General features: G+C 41.4%; 2 protein-coding genes across 5 annotated transcripts in view; one reads left to right on the top strand and one right to left on the bottom strand.

Moving 5' to 3' along the window:
- The window catches only part of EIF4ENIF1 (eukaryotic translation initiation factor 4E nuclear import factor 1), a 41,983-nt gene extending 40,819 nt beyond the window's left edge, over positions 1 to 1,164 (top strand). For all 4 annotated transcript variants that reach the window (XM_037166783.2, XM_037166784.2, XM_037166781.2 and 1 more), the window contains exon 19: positions 406 to 1,164. In XM_037166783.2, coding sequence (XP_037022678.2) covers positions 406 to 647 — 242 coding nt within the window. In that variant the 3' untranslated portion in view covers positions 648 to 1,164. The remainder of the gene's footprint in view (positions 1 to 405) is intronic.
- Positions 1,165 to 5,773: 4,609 nt separating this feature from the next.
- DRG1 (developmentally regulated GTP binding protein 1) lies at positions 5,774 to 20,214 on the bottom strand. Its single transcript, XM_037166780.2, has 9 exons — positions 20,073 to 20,214; positions 18,614 to 18,737; positions 17,665 to 17,840; positions 16,959 to 17,028; positions 14,147 to 14,316; positions 11,415 to 11,545; positions 10,113 to 10,280; positions 9,503 to 9,625; positions 5,774 to 6,079 (listed from the first exon to the last, which is right to left on the bottom strand). The coding sequence occupies exons 1-9, from the start codon at positions 20,112 to 20,114 to the stop codon at positions 5,980 to 5,982; spliced, it is 1,104 nt and encodes a 367-aa protein (XP_037022675.1). The 5' UTR covers positions 20,115 to 20,214; the 3' UTR covers positions 5,774 to 5,979.
- Positions 20,215 to 21,034: the final 820 nt, after the last annotated feature.

The raw sequence follows: 21,034 nt of genomic DNA, 5'->3' as shown, positions 1-21,034 counted from the left end.
TTCCTGTTCCTGGAAAACAGTGGGAGAGCCAATGTGCTCTGGTGTTTTTGTCCTTTGCCTCTTAGGAGAGAAACCTGAAAAATCCTTCCAAAAGAGGTTCAGCATAGGGACTGCCAAGAGTAGATGCCCTCTCACCAGTTAATGTTAGTGGTTGTATCATGTGGCTGCTTGCTATGAGAAGTAGTGGTCACATTATCTAGGATGGGTTTGCAATGTGGGTGGCTTCTGAATAGCTGAGCTTTCCAAGGTTCTGTCTTGTGACACTTTGCAAAGGAGTTTCCTAGAATAAATCACCTGGTAAAGAATTCTTTTTAGAAGTTGCATGAGTAGGGTTGAATGAAACAGGACATAATATAGTACTTTACTCCTCCTATTCCAACTAACTCTTCCTTTTTATCCCCACAGTTCTTCATCCTCCAGGCTCTGGTTCCCAGGCAGCTGCTGTCACTGTTCCGACAACCCCACAGAATGTGCCCAGTCGGTCAGGCCTGCCCCACATGCACTCCCAGCTGGACCACCGCCCCAGCCAGAGGAGCAGCTCCCCAGTGGGCCTTGCCAAGTGGTTTGGCTCTGATGTGCTACAGCAGCCCCTGCCCTCCATGCCTGCCAAAGTCATCAGTGTAGATGAACTAGAGTATCGACAGTGAGCAAGGCAGGCAGGTTCGTCTAACCTTGGACCTATGATGGCACCCTGGTCAGGAATCTGCTTGGTTTACAGGTTTTTACTTGGGAGCATTCTGTGCAAAGCTGATTAGGGAGGCCTAAGCATCTGGTGTGGTCTGCATGATGGAAGGATCTTAACCAGTTGAATGGAGCCTACATGGTCTGAATACAGGATGCACAGGGTTGTCAATCCCGGAAATAGTCTTTCTTTTTTTGTAAGATATGTGAATGAAGTGTTGGTGTCTTCACCAAGAGGTGGGCACCTAAGGGTTCTGTGGAAATAAATGTATAGACCCTTATGTACAGACCTGTGTATAAACAATTTTTGTATATACATATAGGATAGCTTTTTTGAACTTACACAGCTGTACATAAAAGTAGCTGATATTAGTTGAGCCTGTGTCAACAGTTTGGATTTTTTTCACTTGTACATTTGGAATATGGTCTTGTTTAAGATACATATGATATGTGTGAATAAAGTGAATGGCATTATTGTGTTTATTTCTTCCAGACTCCCTTCCTCCTTTTTTCCAACCAGCTGACATGAGGCTCAATAGGTTCCTTAAGGGAAATGATCTGAAGTTTTAGTTTTTCTTTAGAACTCATGGCACTGAACTTTATCTCTTTTAGGAAGAGGAATCTATGGCCTTTCTTGAGTCCTGAGACCCCCAATGGGTAACTTTAGGCTGGGCTTGACCCTTTAAGTAGCCTTGTGGCTAATACCAAATTATAGTGAGCAATTTCTAAGATTAAAACCACCTAGTAAACACAATTTGTTGATTGGGTAATCATGTATATGACGGTAGTTTCTCTCAAACAGATCCATGTTTACTGGAGCAAAAGTATATATAGTTTGTTGGCATCCTATTCAGTTTACAATACCCTATAGGGAAAAACGGCCTCAAAATTCTGATTCAATCCGTTAAGTCTAATTTGTTTTTTCCATTTCCCTTGAGACTGATGCCTATGTTAATTGATTCATTCTTTGTGTTTTGTATTTCATTCCACAGTTCAGTTACTTTCATTATTCACTATAATTATGGTCTTTAGTCCCCCTTCCTCAAATTTTCCCAAGTTCTCAATACTTGCCCATTTAAGGCCATCAAAGGTACTTTATGCTAGAGGGTCAAATAATGAGGCCATATTGTGATTAACAGGTGAACCACAAAACTGTTGGATTTTTGACTCCCAAAGAATAAAAAAACAACCTGAGGCTTTTATGTGAGAGGTGTTACCTATAAATCTGGAGCTGTCCACCCTGCCCTACACTTCAGAGAACCTAAAAAAGCAGGTCACCTTTTAACAAACAGCTTTGTGGATTCAGCATGAGATCGATCTTCCTTATACTTCATTATGCCTGTCCCCCTCTGTAGGATTTTCTGTGTGATTTGTCAGCTTCAGAAGACAGACATTGTGTTTAGAACTCTTCCAAATGTTTTGTTTTCACAGATGGAAGCTAGAAAGCAGTCTCATATAACAATGGCAGAACAGATGCCTAAATTCAGTTCTACCTTTCCTGAACCAACACTTGGGAGATGTAGGGCTTCTTTTCGAGCTAGAAGCTAGTAGGACAGAAATGAACGTAGGCAATCAAATAAAGGGCAAGGATGTTAGCCAGGGACTAGTGAGATGGAGCTAGAAGGAAATAAGGGAATGTTACTAAGAAAAGCACAGTAGAAGCTAGACGTACAGACTTTAACAAAACTATTCTGGTGTATGGGGGGGAATGGAGGGAAGAGGAAACTAATGCAATCTTCCAGGAGCTATGAGCAAGAGGACCTGGCTGCTATAGCTCAGCAGATTGAGTGTAGCCCTGTAAACCAGAGGGTTACAGGTTTGATTCCCAGTTGGGGCACATGCCTGGGTTGTAGGCCAGGGCCCTGGTAGGGGGCACATAGGCAACTACATATTGATGTTTCTTTCCCTTTCTTCCTCCCTTCCCCGCTCTAAAAATCTTTTTAAAAAATAAAGGGCAGGAGGAGGTCATGTCCCAACTAATTTTGAGATGTTTACAAGGAGCAACTTTGGGGAATTAACAGGCATGAGACAAGTTTAGAAGCAATCAAGGCTGGAAGAATGTATAAAATAAAGGTTAAGAGAAGCTAAGAATGTGGAAGGGCCCCTCAAAGTGTAACAGCTACCAGGAACTTCATGGAGGACATAACTTTAAGAAAAGGGATCAGCCCTGGCTGGTGTAGCTCAGTGGACTGAGCACAGGCCTGCGAAGCGGAGAATCGCAGTTTGATTCCCAGTCAGGGCACATGCCTGGGTTGCAGACCAGTTCCCAGCAGGGGATGCACAAGAGGCAACCATACATTGGTATTTCTCTCCCTATCTCCTTCCCTTCCCCTCAAGGGATCAGCCTTAGCTGGTGTGGCTCAGTGGATTGAGTGCCAGCTGAGTGCCAGCCTGCAAACCAAAGGTCACCAATTTGATTCCCAATCAGGGCCTGGATTTTGGACCAGGTCCCCAGTTAGGGGTGCATAAGAGGCAACCACACATTGATGTTTCTCTCCCTCTCCTCTTTCTCCATTCCCTTCTCTCTAGAAATAAAATCTTGTTTTAAAAAAAGGAGAGGAATCAGATGGCGAGGAAAGTGTAGAAGCTCCCAAAGAAAAGAGCTGAGCAGCAAGTACTTGGGAAGTCAGTGGTAACCAATGAGAAATGGGAAAAAATGGAGAGTACAGTCAGGTGTTCTTTCAAAAGACAGCTATTGCCTAATAAGCCACACTACTGATGGAAAAAAAGTCAGCTCCACTGGCCCTTCTTTGTAAAAGAAAAAGACAAGTTACAAACACAATCCAGGAACAAAGATCATTTAGAGGAAGGAGTAAACCAATTCTTCAGTAATTCCCTTTACCAACAACTGATTCAAGGATGTGACAAATTTAGGCCATGAGACACAAGGACATGGGTGGGCAACTTCTGGGAAATGGCTGTCCAAAAATGAAACTCAGCTATCCTTATTCCCCTCTGGCTGCAGCAGACATTCCGTGACTGTGAGGGGAGCCAGTTCCCCAGCAAGGCCAACACACTGCAGTGGACAAAGTAGCTTGATGGAAAGAATTTGGGTCCTCAATGACTTAACAACTGTCATGAGCCCATCTGACCTCAAGACAACTTACATGAGAGACCAAGTTTCCTTCCGTTTCTGCTGGTCAAGAGTTTGTTGTTAAAATACACCTAAAAGAATTCCAACTAACGGCACAAGTGAGTGAGTGAGTCTGCTTACCTGTGCTAAAAAAAGAAAAAAAATCAGGAAAGAAAGAATATGTGACAGTCAAGGAAATTCATGTGTCACAGCCAAACCACTATGAAAGCCTTCAGCTGTAGGAATGGCCTCCTGGTGGCCCTACCCCAAGCAGCATTCCTGACACAAAACTGTATCCCTTTCCCAGAACTCCCAAGTCTGAGCCCAAAAGGGAGAGAAAGGAAGGTAAAGTAATGCCCTCAAGCACCAGGGGGCTACTGATGGGGCGAGGGGAGGAAGGTCTAATCAAAACACAACCTGAGGCCTTAGATGAACTGGATTTCAGCCACCTTTTCTCCCCAGCATCTGGGCAGTGCTAAATTCCTGCTCAATGAAAGTGAGTTCAGGCATGAGGATTCCTCCAAAACTTTATATATGTTCTGGCTAGAGACCAAACCTTGCTGGAAATCCATTAGCTCAGAAAGCCAATGTTTCTCTGAAGAGTTAAATTCTGGATTATGGCCTGTATCATAAATGCACCAGTAATATCAAGGTGTATATCCTGCAAAGTAACTAGGATACCAGGCCTGAGGGGCTTATCTTCTGGGTCTGGGGACAGTGTTAAGCCCATGCTCTAGGAAGACCATCAGAGGTAAACAACTATCACTGAGATAGCAGGAGAAACAAGTACTACACAGGGCTGAGTATGTGTATAATCCCACATCTCCATCTCTACAACCTGCTAGCTCTGGCTCCCTTCATCTATAATCAAAACCTAGCTTCCTGAAGATGGTTCCTTTTCTAATTTTCTCAGGGACTACCCTTCTCTATCATACCTGTTATTTATAATAAAATCATCTCTGACTTCTCTTCCTCTAAAGAGCAAGTCAGTTACCAAGTTTAAACTTCTCCTCTGTACCTACATGCCCACACCCTCCCTGTCTGTATTGTCACTAGCCCAGTCCACTACAAAACGATTTTTGCCAATTTCCCATCATCAAGACAATCCCTTCAAAATCCTATTCCCAGCCCCAAACTTCTGATTATACCTTTAGTACCCTCTCAAGTAGTCCTAACCCCACCCCTTCTAACTTAAACTCCCACCTCCATACATAACACACATAGGTACACGCAAACCTGCTCTGATCACAATGGTTGCCTCACTTGCAATGTTTTGCCTCCATTCCTTCACCCAGGTTATGTGGCTGAGGCCAGGACTGCCATGGGGGTTCAAGCAGAAAGGCTGAGCTACAGGAAAGGAGACACTTGGCCCACCTGGCAGCATGGTTCAACTCAACATTCAGCCGAACACTGATAGACAGCTGTGTTCCGACTAGAGCAGACAGGGAGCCCAAGTAAAGGAAAGGAACCAATGACAACAAAAGCTAACATTCATCAAGTACTTACATGCCAGACGCTGTGCTAAGCATTTTACAAGTACCATGTTCCTTAATACTAACAATCTCCACTCTAGAAGATGCAATTACTATCTCCATGTTACATGAGGAAACTGAGGCTTATAGAGGTTGAGTAATTTGTGCAAGGTTCCACAACTTATTATAAGTAAACCTGCAATTTAAACACCAATGTGCCTGGTCAGAGTACTTTACTCAATCACCACACTACACCATCTCCCAAATCGGGTAGCCTTGCAAGAAATAATCAGTTTACTCACATCAAGTTCTTTAGGTCCTCCTTCTCTTCAGCATCATCTGGGAAAGACCACTCAAAAGGACTGAAGGCCATATATAGTTAGAAGGGTTTCCCATGACTAAACATCAACTAAGTTGTTGTAATCACATTTTTATCCAGTTCACACTCAAGACAAAGCTCCCAAGTACCCCTTCTGCAGGTGCCTCACTGTACATACCCATCATCATTTAGTCCAACCCCAAAAAATTCTGACAATGACACATGAACTGCACATAGCCAGCTGGCCTACCAGGTCCTTTATGCAGTTCAGCATACAAGGTGAAGCCCAGTTAAGACAAATGAAGTTTCAGTATGGGTACCTCCACCTCCCTCCCCTGAATCCTGATCCAGTGGCTACCAAAGCCAGAAGGGGACTGCTTGGTCATGGGGAAAGCTGCAGTGGTTGGCCCAGTAGATGGGGAAAGGGGAAGGTTTCACTTCTTCACAATCTGAATGACGTCCTCATCCTCCAATGTATGGTCTTTACCCACTTTTTGAGGATTGTGTTTCACAGAGAGACCCCAGACCAGAGCACTGTATGGAAGGGAAAAAAGAACAGTCAGCATAAACAGTCAGCATAATCCCCTAGCTTCTTCCCTAACTATCTGGGTGCCATCTTTCTGCTCAGGTTTAGCATTCCAGCCCTTAAGAGCCATAGTACAACAGCCAAGGTCCTCTCTCCCTAGTCAAGAATCACACTCAAAACTCAGAGGCTTCAGTTTCCCCAAGTAGTATGGCACATTCAAAGTAGCAAAGACTATCGGAAGTTCTGTAGTTCCTCTTGTCCCAGAACCAGTTTAAGAAGGTCAAAGAGAAAAAACACAAACAAGTGTGACAAGACTAGCTTACAATTAAAAGCAGCATGGTTTTGTTACAAAGAAATACCCTGAAATAATTCAGATCAGAAATTCTTACAAATACAGTGTCCGTTATAGACTGTTAAAGAATACCAGTTTTGGCCCTGGCCAAGCAGCTCGGTTGGTTAGAACATCATCCTAATAACACCAAGGTTGTAGGTTTGATGTCCAGTCAGGTCACATACAAGAAGCAACCAATGAATGCATAAATAAGTGGAAGAACAAATAGATGTGTCTGCCTGTCTCTCTCTCTGTCCCTCCCTCCTTCCCTACTTCTCTCACCAAAAATCAATTTTAAAAATTTGTTTCTAAACAAAGAATACCAGTTTTTGTTGGGTCTACTGAAACCCTCAGTGGGTACTGATAGGAAATATAGGCCCTCCCTCCTCAGCCAAGCTCAGAAAATTCTTCCAACCTATCAAGAAACCACAAATGATATATTCTCCTGATTTCTTAGAGTACATGAAGATAATTTTTACCCATGGGCCTCCAATACTAAAAATATGTAGTACTACTGATGGAAAACGGTAAACAAAATCCTGAGACCTGCCTCTTAGAAGCTAGGAACTATGTACCAATGTACAGAAAATGGTGGCAGAAAAAAAAAAAAAGAAAGAAAGAATGAAAATGGTGGTCATATTGTTACTATATCATCTTTGCATCAAAACTTTTAAAATCTATATTCCAAAAAGAAATCACTAAATAAGATTTCACTTTTGAAAAAACAGATAAACAACAGAAATAGATACAACAGTATTAGTAAAACAAATATATAAAATTTTTCTAATTTACTAACAAGCAAGATAAATGAAAAGTGAGTGACCGTTTTATTATCTTAAACAAGAAAACTACTTTTTATCAGTCAATGCCTACAGTAAAGTCTGTGCCTCCAATTTTGTTGACACCAATGTAAAAGGTTCACCCCTTTTGGAAAGTAATGCAACAAAAAATATGAAAAGCCATATAATCATTAATCATACTTCTAAATTAAAAAGGGTAAGTTTTGTGCATGAAGAAGAGATATTATATAAAGTAGCAAAAGATAGAAAAAATGTGGTTAAAATGATACATATAAATCTTGTAACACATGGGAAACACACATAGTAAATGATCAAAGCATATGTGCTGTGCATCTGGTCAAGGACATAAAAGGGATGCAACACAAACACATGTTGTAATTAGTAGGTCTAAAGTCTAATTTTTTCTATTACGAAGATGCTTAAAAACCTAGTTGGGCAATTATTTGAAAAACACAAACAGGAAAATAGTGACCAAATAAAATTCTATTTGCTTTGATATGTCTCTTCTCCAAAATATTCTTCTCCTCTCATTTAATTCCCTGGATAACATATAGTTCTAGAGGCTTTGCGGTGTTCTGCCACCATGGAAGGCAGGAGCTACATAGAAATCTATGAAGTCTGGAGAAGGAAAGTGTCTAACTTTTCCCAAGACTTCACTTATTCAAGCCTGTGTGAAAATATAATGGTTTGAGGATAATTAAAATTGCCACCTAAATGCGGAATATAGTTACTTATTTTAGATAAAAGAAATATAAGACTTAAGAAAAGACTTCACTCTTTCAGTATTCTTAGGATAACAAACGAGTATTTTTAGAATGTCACTATTTCCACCCTGGCTGGTATGGCTCAGTGGATTGAGCCATGGCCTGTGAACCAAAAGACTGCCAGTTCAATTCACAATCAGGGCACGTGACTGGGCTGTAGGCCAGGTCCCCAGTTGGGGGTGTGTGAGAGACAATTGATCAATGTATCTTTCACACATCAATGTTTCTCTCACTCTCTTTCTCCCTCCCTTCCTCTCTCTGTAAAAATAAATGAAATCTTTACATATGTGTGTGTGTGTATATATATATATCTATATATATATATACACACACACACACACATACATATATATGTATAAACGAATGAAAAAGAGGCAGGATGGCTGGGTGTCTCAGTTGGTTGGAACATCATCCCAATATAACAAGGTCATGGGTTCAACCTCTGGTCAGGGCACTGCAAGAAGCAACAATGAATGCATGGATAGGTGAAACAACAAATCAATGTTTCTCTCTCTTTAAATCAGTAATTAAAAAAAGAAAGAAAATGGAAAAGAAAAGAAAAAGAGGGGAAGGCTAACATGAACCAAAAAAATTAAACAACCAACACCAACCTAACCAAGCAATCAAAAGTAAATATCACCATCAGTATGACCTATCGACATCACCAGTCCTGTGATATAATGCACTGAAGACACATCATCATTTCTGTGGTATTCTTACAAAAAATGCATCTTACTTCAATCATGAGACAACACTGAACAAACCCAAAGTGAAGGACATTCTACAAAATAACTGATCAATGCTCTTCAAAAGTGTCAAGGTCATCAAAGACAGTGAAAGGCTAAGGAAATAGTACTGGAAGACTAACAAGTAACAATTAAATGCTATGTAGATTCCTGAAACACAAAAAGGACACTGGTAGAAAAGGTATTAAAATTCAAGTATTATACCAATACTGGTTTCTGTTCTTGGTAACTGTACTGTGGTTACAGGAGCTGGTAATATTCAAATAAGCAGGGGGAGAGATACAAGAAAACTCTTTGGACTATTTTCTGCAACTTTTCTATAAATTTAAAATCAGTTCAAAATACTTTATTAAAAAATAACAAATAAATAATGAGATTGCTCATTGTTAGTGGGTTGTCACTGATTCTAGGCCCTCTCAGCAATAAAAAATATGAGAAACAGATTAAGAGTGTTTACCACTGAGTAAGGTTTAGGGGGAGACTGTACCCACTGGAGGCCAATATGATGCTAGCAGGAAGAATTAACACTTATGTTTGCCAAGAAGATAAATTAACAAGAAAAAGTCAGAGCCCTTTGTACTGTCAGCCCTCCTGAACAGAAAAGGCTTCTAGAGCTCTTCCTGCTCCAACTTCACATGACTTTGAAACACTACCGAGTTCTAACCAAACAAGCACCTCAGCAGCCTCCCCGACGACCAATTTGCTTAATGCCCTCCTAAGAATTTCTAATTAATGGGATCAGTAACTCACAGGAAAAAGAAGGCACCATTTATGTGCCCATGATACTTACTATTTAAATTCTTTAATAAGATTTTTGTGAATCTTCATGCAGAAATCTTCTACTGTGGTCCTGGAGTAAGGTAGCACCACTGGGGATGTGTAATCTGGCAACTGGCCTTTAGGTTTGGTGTAACTAGAACAGAGAAAGAACAGAGGTTATCTACTTCTGGGAATGTTTCATGTGCAAAATGTAAATCAACCCTCCCTCACCCCTGAGAAGGAGAGATGCAGATAACCCTCAACTGGAGAAAAATTTTGCCCTCGCCCTGGCTGATGTGGCTCAGTGGACTGAGTGCCCGCCTGTGAAACAAAGGGTCACTTGGTTCAATTTCCAGTTGGGGCACATGCCTGGGTCGTGGGCCAGGTGTCCCCAGTGGTGGGGTGCACAAGAAGTAACCACACACTGATGTTTCTCTCCCTCTCTTTCTCCCTCCCTTCCCTTCTCTCTGAAAATAAATAAATAAAAACTTTTTAAATTGCCCTCAATTATGGCCTAGCAGATAACAGGATTTAATTTATATCTCCTAAAAGACATTATGTTAATGAGTTCCAGAGGATATCTTTTTAGGACAGCCTGATTTAATTCCCACAGCAATATTACCCTACCCACTAAGACTTACATCCTCACAAGTTTCAGATAGTCCCAGATCTTTTCCAACAGGTCATCAAAATTCCAGCGGTGATGGGCAGAGATGGGTACACAGTGAGGCACCTTATATATGATATCTAATTCCTCAATGGAGATCTGATCAATCTTATTTAACACATAGATACAGGGGATATAAACTCTATAAAGAAAGAAACAGGATCTTAGTCTGGACCCGTTGACAAGACTATCAGTTTGATTATCAGCACCCCCTCACCCAGACCCCAAATGAGACACTCTCAAAAGAGATCGAAAGAGGCACATCAACCCCCTGCCCCACAAAGAAAAACTTTCTACCAAAACAAAGTAGAAGATCCAAAAAGTGAACTATGAGTTGAGAAATAACAAAACCCAGGTTCCAACCATGCAGCTACCTACTGAAAATATATGCTACAACAAAAAGAACCCAAGTTTTGGAGTCACACAGACTAAAACTACTCATACCTGGGTCGCTTTTAAAATATGGACCCATCAGTAAGTCTCAGAGTCAATTTCCTACAAAGTTGTTTTAAGAATTGTTAAGAATGTAAGTATATTTCTTATATTTCATGATAATTTTTAAAGAATAGAGAAATTTTCAATACAATGCCTGACAATGTCACAATTCCAACGCCCAGGCAATGTGGCAGCTAAGGTTAGCAATCTTTAGGCAGGCTGCAAATCCTCAGGCTTCAAGGGGCTCACTTACAAAATGCCTAACTCAAAGCACTGGCTTTGTTTTCAAATGAGGACCAAATAAATTCACAAACAAATATGAACAAACTCAAAGGAAAGCAACTAGAAAATATTATATCCAAATGCCATGAAAAATTTTAACAGTGGTTTCAATTATTTTTCAATGTCAAATATTAATAGTGATTTTTCATGGACTAGTGTTTCAGCTAGGTACCCTTAGGTTAGAGAGAACAGACACAGCCTAGCCTGCTCTGAGTTAGGATAGCCAATAGGATTTCTCACACAAAAACTAATTCTGGGAGTGAAGACTGAGAAGGTTCTCAACCATCATATGACAGAGCTTAGGAGACAGCCTATTTCACAGCAAGAAATTGAAACGGGGACTTTGGCCACCATAATGAAATTTCAGAGCAAAGAAGGATGTTAGGAACCAAGACCAACCCTTCATTTTACAGCTAAGGAAACCAAGGTCCACTAACATTTGAGATAGTAGCACAACTGAAGTTAGAATCGACATCTGCAGGATTCATGGTCCAGTGTTGTTTCCCTTACAAGGCTTCAAATTCAAACTCAGGCACCAGACTGAACAGTGGGTTCATACCTGTTTCCTTCCACCACATCAATAAGATCGTCTGCTGTGGCATCACTACGCAGAGTCACGTCAGCATTATGGATTTTGTATTCAGCCAGAATACTCTTCACAGTTTCAGCATCCAACTCACTCTGAGGGCACTGAATGAGTACAGAAGACATTGATCAGAGAGCAAAAATCTCTCAAAAATATCTCCTGATGAATCTGGATAACCCTAGCTAAAGTGCAAATTTATTTCTAAAGACTGCTCTCCTGAATGAGAGTAACTGACTTTTAGTAGGAAATACTTAAAAACTGAAACTCTTTCCAAACTCTAAGGAAGGCGTCACAGACTGAACCGTGTTGCCACAGCTCCCACCCAAATTCACATGTTGAAGTCCTCATATCTCATAACATAACCATCTGGAGACAGGGTCTTAAAAAGGTAATTAAGTTAAAACGAAGTCATGCGGGTAGGTCCTAATCCAATGTGACTGATGTCCCTACAGGAAAAGGAGGTCAGGACACAGGCACACAAGAGGGAAGATTACAAGAAGACAGAGAGAAGATGACCATCTACAAAAAGGAAAGAGAGCTCAGAAGAAACCAACCCCCCTCTCACCTTGATCTCACATATCTAGCCTCCGCAATTAACAGGAAATTAATTTCTGTTGGTTAAGCCGCCCAGTCTATGGTACATTATTATGGCAGCCTTAGCAAACCAATACAAAAAGAATAATGAATGTTCAAATTCAAACATTATGACAGGATAATGAGAAGGATCTTCAGACAGCACAGTTTAAACCTATGCCAGTTAAAATGCCTGGACCTCTAGGACATTAAACATTATAGGAAATTCTCAGTTCTCAATTATATGACTTAGAAGCAGCATTTGGCAGTTACTGATCACTCCTCCAATCTAAAACACTTTAATTGACTACTTGGCTTTCATGATTCCAAACTCTTCTGGTTTTTCTTCTCCTCCTTTGTCTGAGAAGTCTTATTTGCTGATTCTGCCCATCAACCAACCTCTAATCACTGAAGGGGCCCCAAAACTTAATACTTGAACCTCTCTGCATTTACACTCACTTCCTAGTGATCTCAGCTAAATTTAGGACTTAAAAGTTGATGACTGCCAACTGCACACCCCTAGCCCAGATCGCTCCTAATATGACTGTTGACAGCAACACTTGGGTGTCTGACACTTTAACCTGAATGTCCTGGTTTTTTCCCTCCCCTCCAAACCTATCCTACCCAAAGTTCTACCATTTTAATAATAAGACTGCATTTTTCTAGCTTAGAAAAAAAGTCATCTCTTTCGTTCACAAACCACATTCAATCCAGGTGTAACTCCTATCAGTTACTTTTAAAACCTCTCCACAATTAGCCCTGGCTGGTGTAGCTCAGTGGATTGAGTGTGGGCCTACAACCCTGATGATAGTGGTTCGATTCCCAGTCAGAGCACATGCCTGGGTTGCAAGCCAGTTCCCAGTAGGGGACATCCAAGAGGCAACTACACACTGATATTTCTCTCCCTGTCTCCTTCCATTCCCCTCTAAAGATAAATAAAATCTTAAAAAAAAAAAAAAAAAAAACTTTCCACAATCAACCACTTGGCATCTCCTCCACTATCACAACCTTGGTCTAAGAAGCTTTTACTTCTTAACTGGCTTATCGCAATAACCTCTTAAATGGTTTCTCAGCTTCTGCTCATAATCCATTTCAGTTGGTTCTCCACAAACAGCTAGACTGATCTCATTAAAACCTGTATCAGAATCATATTTTCTCCATAGACTGGAACCCAAACAGCAGTTACTCAACTCCCGCAAAATAAAGTGTGTATGGCCTATTCTATCACTTCATCTCTTACTACTTTGCTACTTGCTCACTCTGCTGTTCCTCAAACATGCAAAGGTGTGCTCTACTTCAGAGCCATGAATGCTCCCTGTACAAGAAATGCTCTTCCCACCCTGGCTGGTATAACTCAGTGGATTGAACACAGGCCCATGAAACAAAGAGTCCTTGGTTTGACTCCCAGTCAGGGCGCATGCCTGGGTTGCAGGCCAGGTCCCCTGTAGGTGGCGTGTGAGAGGCAACAACAACACACTGGTATTTCTCTCCCTCTCTTTCTCCCTCCCTCCCCCTCTTGAAAAATAAATAAAAATTTTTAAAAAGGAAATGCTCTCCCCAAAGATACTCTTTGGTTCACTCCTTCATGTCACCTTACTGAAGACTTCTCTGATCAACCTACTTAAAACTGCAACCCTCCCACTGTATTCTCCGTTCCCTTTCCCTAGGTTACTTTTGTCCTCAGATCCACGTCACCTACTAGATTATATCTACTCCATTTTGTTTGCTATTTTTCCCCCATTGGAATATAAGGGCAAGAATTTTTGTCTATTTTTCTCCCTCTTCCATCTACTCCCCAGAGCCTAAAACAATGCTTAGCCCATGGTAGGCACTCTATTAATCTACGTTGAATGGATAAAAATACAATGTTGGCAGGCACGTGCTTCATGCAAGCATAAGATTGGTCTATACTCCCATACCATCCCAAACAGAGAACCCAGAAGAGGAATTAAATGAAGGTGCAAAGGTAGGTTTGAATTGGACCCTTATCCTACTCTTGATTTCTGTCAGTCATTACAAGGTCATTGTGTTACTTCAATTAGTGCTATAAGTGAAGTAATTTCCAAATGTCACTGTTCCTATAGCTCAATCCATTCCACCCTAGCCTGCCTCATATCACCTTTACCACTTACAGTGGCTGTGAGATTAATACCACCCTTATCCTTCTTCTTAAAGCCAATGTTGGGAGGTTTGCTGTTCAAGCGAATGCCAAAGCCTTCCAATTCATTTTCAATTATCTTCTTATGTCCCAAGGGTTTCAGGACATCCAGAACAATCAGGATCAAGTTGCACGTTCGGGCCACTGAAGAATTGAAAAATTAAAATTATACTTAAGCAAAGTTTATTAAAGATTTATCTAATCCAAATACTCAAAATTAGGAGTGTGAGGGGAGTTCCTGTACTTAAGAGACAAAGGATGTTTTTGTAAATACATAGACACAAGTGAAGTTCTTAAGGATAACTAAGATTTATGCCAAAAGTCAATTTGTGATATATACCTTGTTTTCTACTAGTGTACCCAGAAGATGCATCAACTTCTAGATTCACTAGTACAAAAACAAGTCAAAATGAAGAAACAAACCAAGCATTTTTTAAAAAGGAAATGTTCTCCCCAAAGATAATTTGGTTCACTCCTTCATGTCACCTTAATGAAGACTTCTCTGATCAACCTACTTAAAACTGCAACTCTCCCACTATATTCTCCATTCTCTTTTCCTAGGTTACTTTTATCCTAAATCCATGAAAGAGTTTAAAAAGATTTAGAACAGTAAGAATTCTAAAAGAATATCTTGTTAGCATATTTTAGTCAACTTTATTGAGGCATAATCTACAAAAAATAAGTTGTGCCAAAGTTAAGCATATGGTTTAGTGACAAATATATATATCTATCTAACCACTATAGCAATCAAGAACATTTCCATCACCAGTTCTATAAAATAGCTACATTAGCCCTGGCTGGTGTAGCTCAGGGGATTGAGCATGGGCCTGTGAAGCATAGGGTCACTGGTTCAATTCCTAGTCAGAGCACAAGCCTGGGTTGTGGGCCAGGTCCCCAGTGGGGGACACAGGAGAGGCAAGCACCCACTGATGTTTCTCCCACTCTTTCTCCTTCCCATCCCCTCTCTGAAAATAAATAAATAAAATATATATTTTAAATAGCTACATTAGTCATTCAATGTAAGGGTAGAATAGAAATACTGTAGAAGTGGAAAAAAGAAGTATTTACCTACCATTTACCCTTTCTTGGGAGGTTACTATAGAACATGATTCAGCAAAATATAACAATAACCCCCCAAAAAGTAAAACAATGACTCTAGGAAATAGGGGAATCCCACACATGAACACAGAAGAAAATTTCAGGATAACAGCCATGCAAAAAGTGCTTTTTCCAATACAGATTCTGCTAGTCACCTGTGGATATTTGCATTTAAATTAATTAAATTTAAAGTATAAAATTTAGCTCCTCAATTGCACTAGGTACATTTAAAGTGTCCAATAGCCACTCATGCCTAGGAGCCACCATACTGAACAGCAGAAATTCAGAACATTCCCATTACTGGACAGTACTGATCTAGAAAGTAACCAATCCATATTGAGCCATGAAGACAAAGTGTACAGAACAGCAGAGTCAGGGTTTGGGGAAGAAAATAAAATCAGCAAGATTATTTCTCAAACTATATTTAAGTATCTAGAAAAATATTGACTGATAGGCATTTAATCTGTTAGAACATTTGAAAAATATTAGCAAATACAGAAAAAGTAAACAAAACCAAACAATAACCAGTTATTTACTCCATGAAAAACAAATTTCAAAAAACACATTTCTTGGCCTGGCTGGTGTAACTCAGTGGATTGAGCACAGGCCTGCAAACTAAGGGATCACAGTTCGATTCCCAGTCAGGGCACATGCCTGGGTTGCAGGCCAGTTCCCAGTGGGGGACACACGAGAGGCAACCATACATTGATGTTTCTCTCCCTCTCTCCTTCCCTTCCCCTCCAGAGATAAATGAATAAAATCTTTAAAAAAAACACATTTCTCTTTCTTTTTTTCAGATTGTATTTATTTATTGTTTTAGAGAGAAGGGAAGGGAAAGATAAAGAGAGGGAGAGAAACAACAATGTGTAAGAGAAATATTGATCGGCTACCTCTTGCACAACCCCAACCGGGACCTGGCCTACAAGCCAGGCATGTGCCCTGATGGGGAATCAAACTGGTGACCTTTCAGTTCATATGCTGGCTCTCAACCCACTGAGCCACACCAGTTAAGGCAAAGAAACACATTTCAACAGAGGGGAAAAAAAGTAATATACTACTTATCTCAGCATTGAACAAAAGTTACACAGTCATCATACAATCATGTCATGACTGATGACTTAACTAAAACTTGTGATATAACTTCTTTGAAAAAAATGGGAAAACAGGTATGGAATAAAAGAGAGTTCATTCTCCTCTAAGAAAAAACAATAAATGATATTTAAAATGCATTAACCATGAAATGGCAAAAAAAGCTCAATTTTTAAAAATGTGAAGATAAGTAGCAGAGGAAACAATTAAGAGTTGACAGTATAGTTGCCAATGGGGAGTGGCAGTGAAGGTGAAGAGAGAGGCAGGACAGCAGACTGTTGCAATTTATAATTAGCATTTTATACGAGTTTACTTAATGAAAAGAAAGAAAACCATGAGTGAGAGTCAGGAAACCGGAGTTCTAGTTCAAAATCTGCCATGAACACTGAGATATTGGGGCAAAGCACTTCACTTCTCCTGTCCTTAAGAGTTTCTCCTCAAATGGGATCTGATGTCCCACAAATGCTGCCATTCTATTCCAGTAAGACGTCAGTTTATGCCCTACACTATGTATCCCCTCCAAGCCCACAGTCCCCATCTAAAGGAACAGCACCCAGTGAAGCAACGAAATTCCAGGATGGTGGCCCTGGACCACTCACCTGCTATAACTTGACGGCCTCTACCTTTCCCATCCTTAGCACCCTCAATGATACCTGGGAGATCCAAAAGCTGTAAGATTAAGGACCGGGAGAGAAAAGAAAAGGAAAAACTGAATGTAAATCTGAGCAGATCAAATAGAATGATCTATTTCTCAAGTATCCAAAATGTAGGCGATCCAAATCCAATCATCCTTATGAGTATGTGAATATTATTTTAACTATGAATCTTCTGCCCTGACTGGTATGATCAGTTGGTTGGGTGTCGTACCCACCACAAAGCAAAAGGTCACTGGTTCGATTCCCAGTCAGGGCACAAGCCTGGGTTGGGAGTTTGGTCCTCAGTTAGGGCACAGACAGGTGGCAACTGATCAATGTTTCTTTCACACAACACTGTGAAGAAATATTGAGAAACAATGATTGGCTGCCTCCCATATACACTCAGAGCAGAAATCAAACCTACAACCTGGGTATGCGCCTTGACGAGGAATCAAACCCCCAACCTTTCAGGGTATGGGAGGACACTCCAACCGAGTCACACCAGCCAGAGCACGTAGCATTGTCTTCACTGCTTTATCTTCCCTGCTAGACAATAAGGCTCTGGTAGATCAGAGATCAGATCTGACATACAGAGAGTCCCCTCAAAATGCTTTTTAAATGAATAAAAGAATGGATGTCTTCCTGTCCTTGGCCTGCAGGACTGGCTCACCTGAATCTTGGCGCCTTTGTATCTGATGACACCAGGCACAGTGGTCAGAGTAGTGAACTCATAGGCTGCCACCTCAGAATATACCCCTGCCAGGTTACTGAGCAGTGTTGACTTCCCCACAGACGGAAAACCCACAAATCCAATTCGAGCATCACCTGTCTTAGCCACATCAAAACCTAAAACATCAATAAATATCAAAAAGGAAGAAAGTTACCTCTGAGCATTAAGACGCATGTAATTCCTTTCACATTCTGGCTACTTAACTCACTAGGACCTATTTCTGCAATTTTTTACAGTTTACCTCTGCAGTAGAACTTAAGCACACAAAATCCCCCTATAGCAATTCACAATGTTTAATGACTTGTTTGATATAAAAACTTTATCTCTCTACCACTTAAACTGTTATATAACCTTCTGGTACTCATGGTATTAGAGGCTCAAGTATTATATAATAAATGATCTAAGAAACAGGTTTCCTTTTTATCTTACAAACCCTGGGACCTGTGTGATTGAATTTTCTTTCTTTCTTTTTTAACAATGGCTACAAACACTTTCAAAGCCAAACTTGTGGCCCTTCTCTAGGAAGTGTAGAGACTTTGACATTACTTTTGGTCCTAACCTTATCTCGTGGCTTCAGCTTATTCTTCCTACTTTCAATTCCCTTTGCATCCATTTCCTTACTTTTTATCATACTGACTGTATATATCTACATATTCCTATAAATCTATGGAGATCAGTACAATATATACATCAATAAAACCCTAGTTCACTTAGACAATATTCATTTGCTTTTGAAACCAGTAGAATAAACACAATTCAAGAATTCAGTCTTAGAAAATATAAATATACTTTGACAGAAACTTTAAAATTATTTTTAAACCACATTCCTGTATTATTTTGATAGAAATTATACCAGAGGGATAAAAAAATGTTTAAGAAAAACACAAACCTTCTCCTGGCCCACCACCACCACCACCTTTTGGAGTAATGAGTTCTCTGCGAAGCTTAGCAAGGCGAGCCTTAAGTAGCCCTAAGTGGTGTGCCGTAGCCTTATTCTTCTGAGTTCGAGCCATCTACAAGGGAAGAATCACAGCCATAAATCAGAGGCAGTTACTACAGAGTAAAATATCCAGAACAAATGATACCCCAGCTCTGAGAATGCTTCTTCCTAGGTCCCTCTAATGTGTATACCCATACCTACTTCTTTAACTGATGACAGAGACAGAGACAGGTGGGGCGGGGCCAATGAGGGTGAAAGATTTGTTATTCCACTTATTTATGCAATCACTGGTTGCTTCTTGTTATGTACCCTGACCCAGGATGGAACCTGCTGCAACCCTGGCCTATCAGGTGGATGTTCTAACCAACTCGGCTACTCAGCCAGGACCCTACCCATATCCATTTCAACCAGACTTAAAAAGAGTGAAAATCTGCCCTGGCCAAGTAGCTAAGTTGGTTAAAATATCATCCTGATACACCAAGGCTGCAACAGAATCCCCAATCAAGGCACATACAGAAATGGATCATAAATGATGCATTCATTTATGCATTCACTTATCCAATGAATGCACAAACGGATGTAACAAATCAACGTTTCTTTCTCTCTCCCCTCTTTCTCTCTAAAATCAGTTTTTAAAAAATTAAAAAGTAAAATCTCATTCTCTCCATCACCCAACCCATTCTCATTACAGAGCAAACCACTGAGGTCCAAAGTAGACATGATCAAGGTCATTACAATTAGAATCCATAAATTAGACTAAAACTCATCTGCTGATTCCTTTTCTACGGCTTGTACCTGGCATGCCCCATGTGACACAAGGTTACCACTTTCCTAGGTTTAAAGAGTTCTGAGCACTTCAGCAATGGAATCACAATAATCCAGGTGGAACCGACAGCTGCCACAGATGTCAATCTAATTCAAGATTCTATTCCCGGGAAGGAGGAGTCATCAAAGTCGAGACTGGGGAAGGAGGGGTTTCGAGGGATGCTAAGGAAACATACTGAAGTACTTGAGCAGTCAAGGGTGGAGTAAGGACACGGGATTCGGTGTTGCTCACAGGAAGGGAAAAAAAAAAAAGAGAGAAAAAATGAGAGAAACAATGTTCGGACAGGAGTTGAACACTGGAAGGAGGCACCGACCGAGGTGCAGGGCTGTGGAACACGGGCCCGGTCTGAGGGGAGTCGGAAAACACGGACTCCGGGCACACGGGAGCCGGGGTACGCGGGTCCAGGCTGAGAGGAGTCGGGGAAGTACGGTCCGGGCTGAGGGGAGTCGGGGAGCCCGGGCTGAGGGAAGTCGGAGAACGCCGGCCCAGTCCGGCCGCGGCTGAAGAGAGTTCAAGCAGTAGCGACACCGCCGAAAAAAAGAACGCTCGGACGGAGAGTGAAGCGCCAGTTGAGCCCATTACCTCGGCTTCGATCTCCGCAATCTTGGCTAAGGTGCTGCTCATGGTGGCGAGTCGCGGGGGTTGCAGTGAGCGGCACACTACAATCAACCACGACACACTAGCTGGCGGACCTGCCACAGCCACCAGGCACTATTTCAGTGCGCAAGCGCGGTATTTCCCAGTTCTCGCGAGAGAGCTCTGCACTGGGTTCACCGCGAGACCGCTGTGTGGAGTAGTCTCCTCCCCCTCAACCAACCCCGCCCCGTACCAGGAGCCAGCGCGGTGTCATAGAGCCCGCGGGAGCTGGGGCCAGAGAGGCCGCCCTAGTCCTTACCTCCCCGAGCGCGCTGAGGGTCGCGCGCTGCTCGGCCCCGCCCCGTCCCCCCGGACCTGCGCATGGTGTGTGGGCGGCTCTTTGCTACAGGCCCCCAGACCTGGGGCTCTCAGACCCTGGGCGTCTGTGAAAAGTGCACTCGAGCCCCTCACCCCTCTTTCTCGCCAGCCCTTTGCAGGTTCTGGAGCCCTTTTCCATGCTGGGGGGACAACGGCGGATTCCACGGCCTCCTGGGTTGTTATAGAGACCAATCTTCAACCTGTTTTGCTTTCTTGGAAAAAAGAAAGTCCTTTTTTTCCATCACTCAGAACTATATTTAGGTATCTGTTTTGTTTAATCGCAACCCCGAGTAGAGTGCATGGCACACAGTGAGCCCACAATAAGTTCATGATTAAATGGATAATTCCCAGAGAACTGGTACTTGAAACAGCTTGTAATACTGAAAAATGTGAAGTTTTGTTAACGCCCATTAGTAGAGAAACAAATAAATAATGGTCCCTCTATTTTGTCAAATTCTATTTCAGTCATTAATGTAAATTTGTGTGGTCTGACTGGACAGATGTCCGGGACATGTTTAAAAAGGGTGGGGGCCGCACCTACGTTGTGATCCCATTTATGTTATTTTTTAAATTAGACATTTATATAGGTG

This window comes from Artibeus jamaicensis, unplaced genomic scaffold (genome assembly GCF_021234435.1).
Source record: "Artibeus jamaicensis isolate MK-2021 breed Jamaican fruit bat unplaced genomic scaffold, CSHL_Jam_final contig_525, whole genome shotgun sequence".
NCBI lineage: Eukaryota > Metazoa > Chordata > Mammalia > Chiroptera > Phyllostomidae > Artibeus > Artibeus jamaicensis.
The sequence above is the reverse complement of the archived record's forward strand: the minus strand, read 5'-3'. Positions and strand labels throughout refer to the sequence as shown.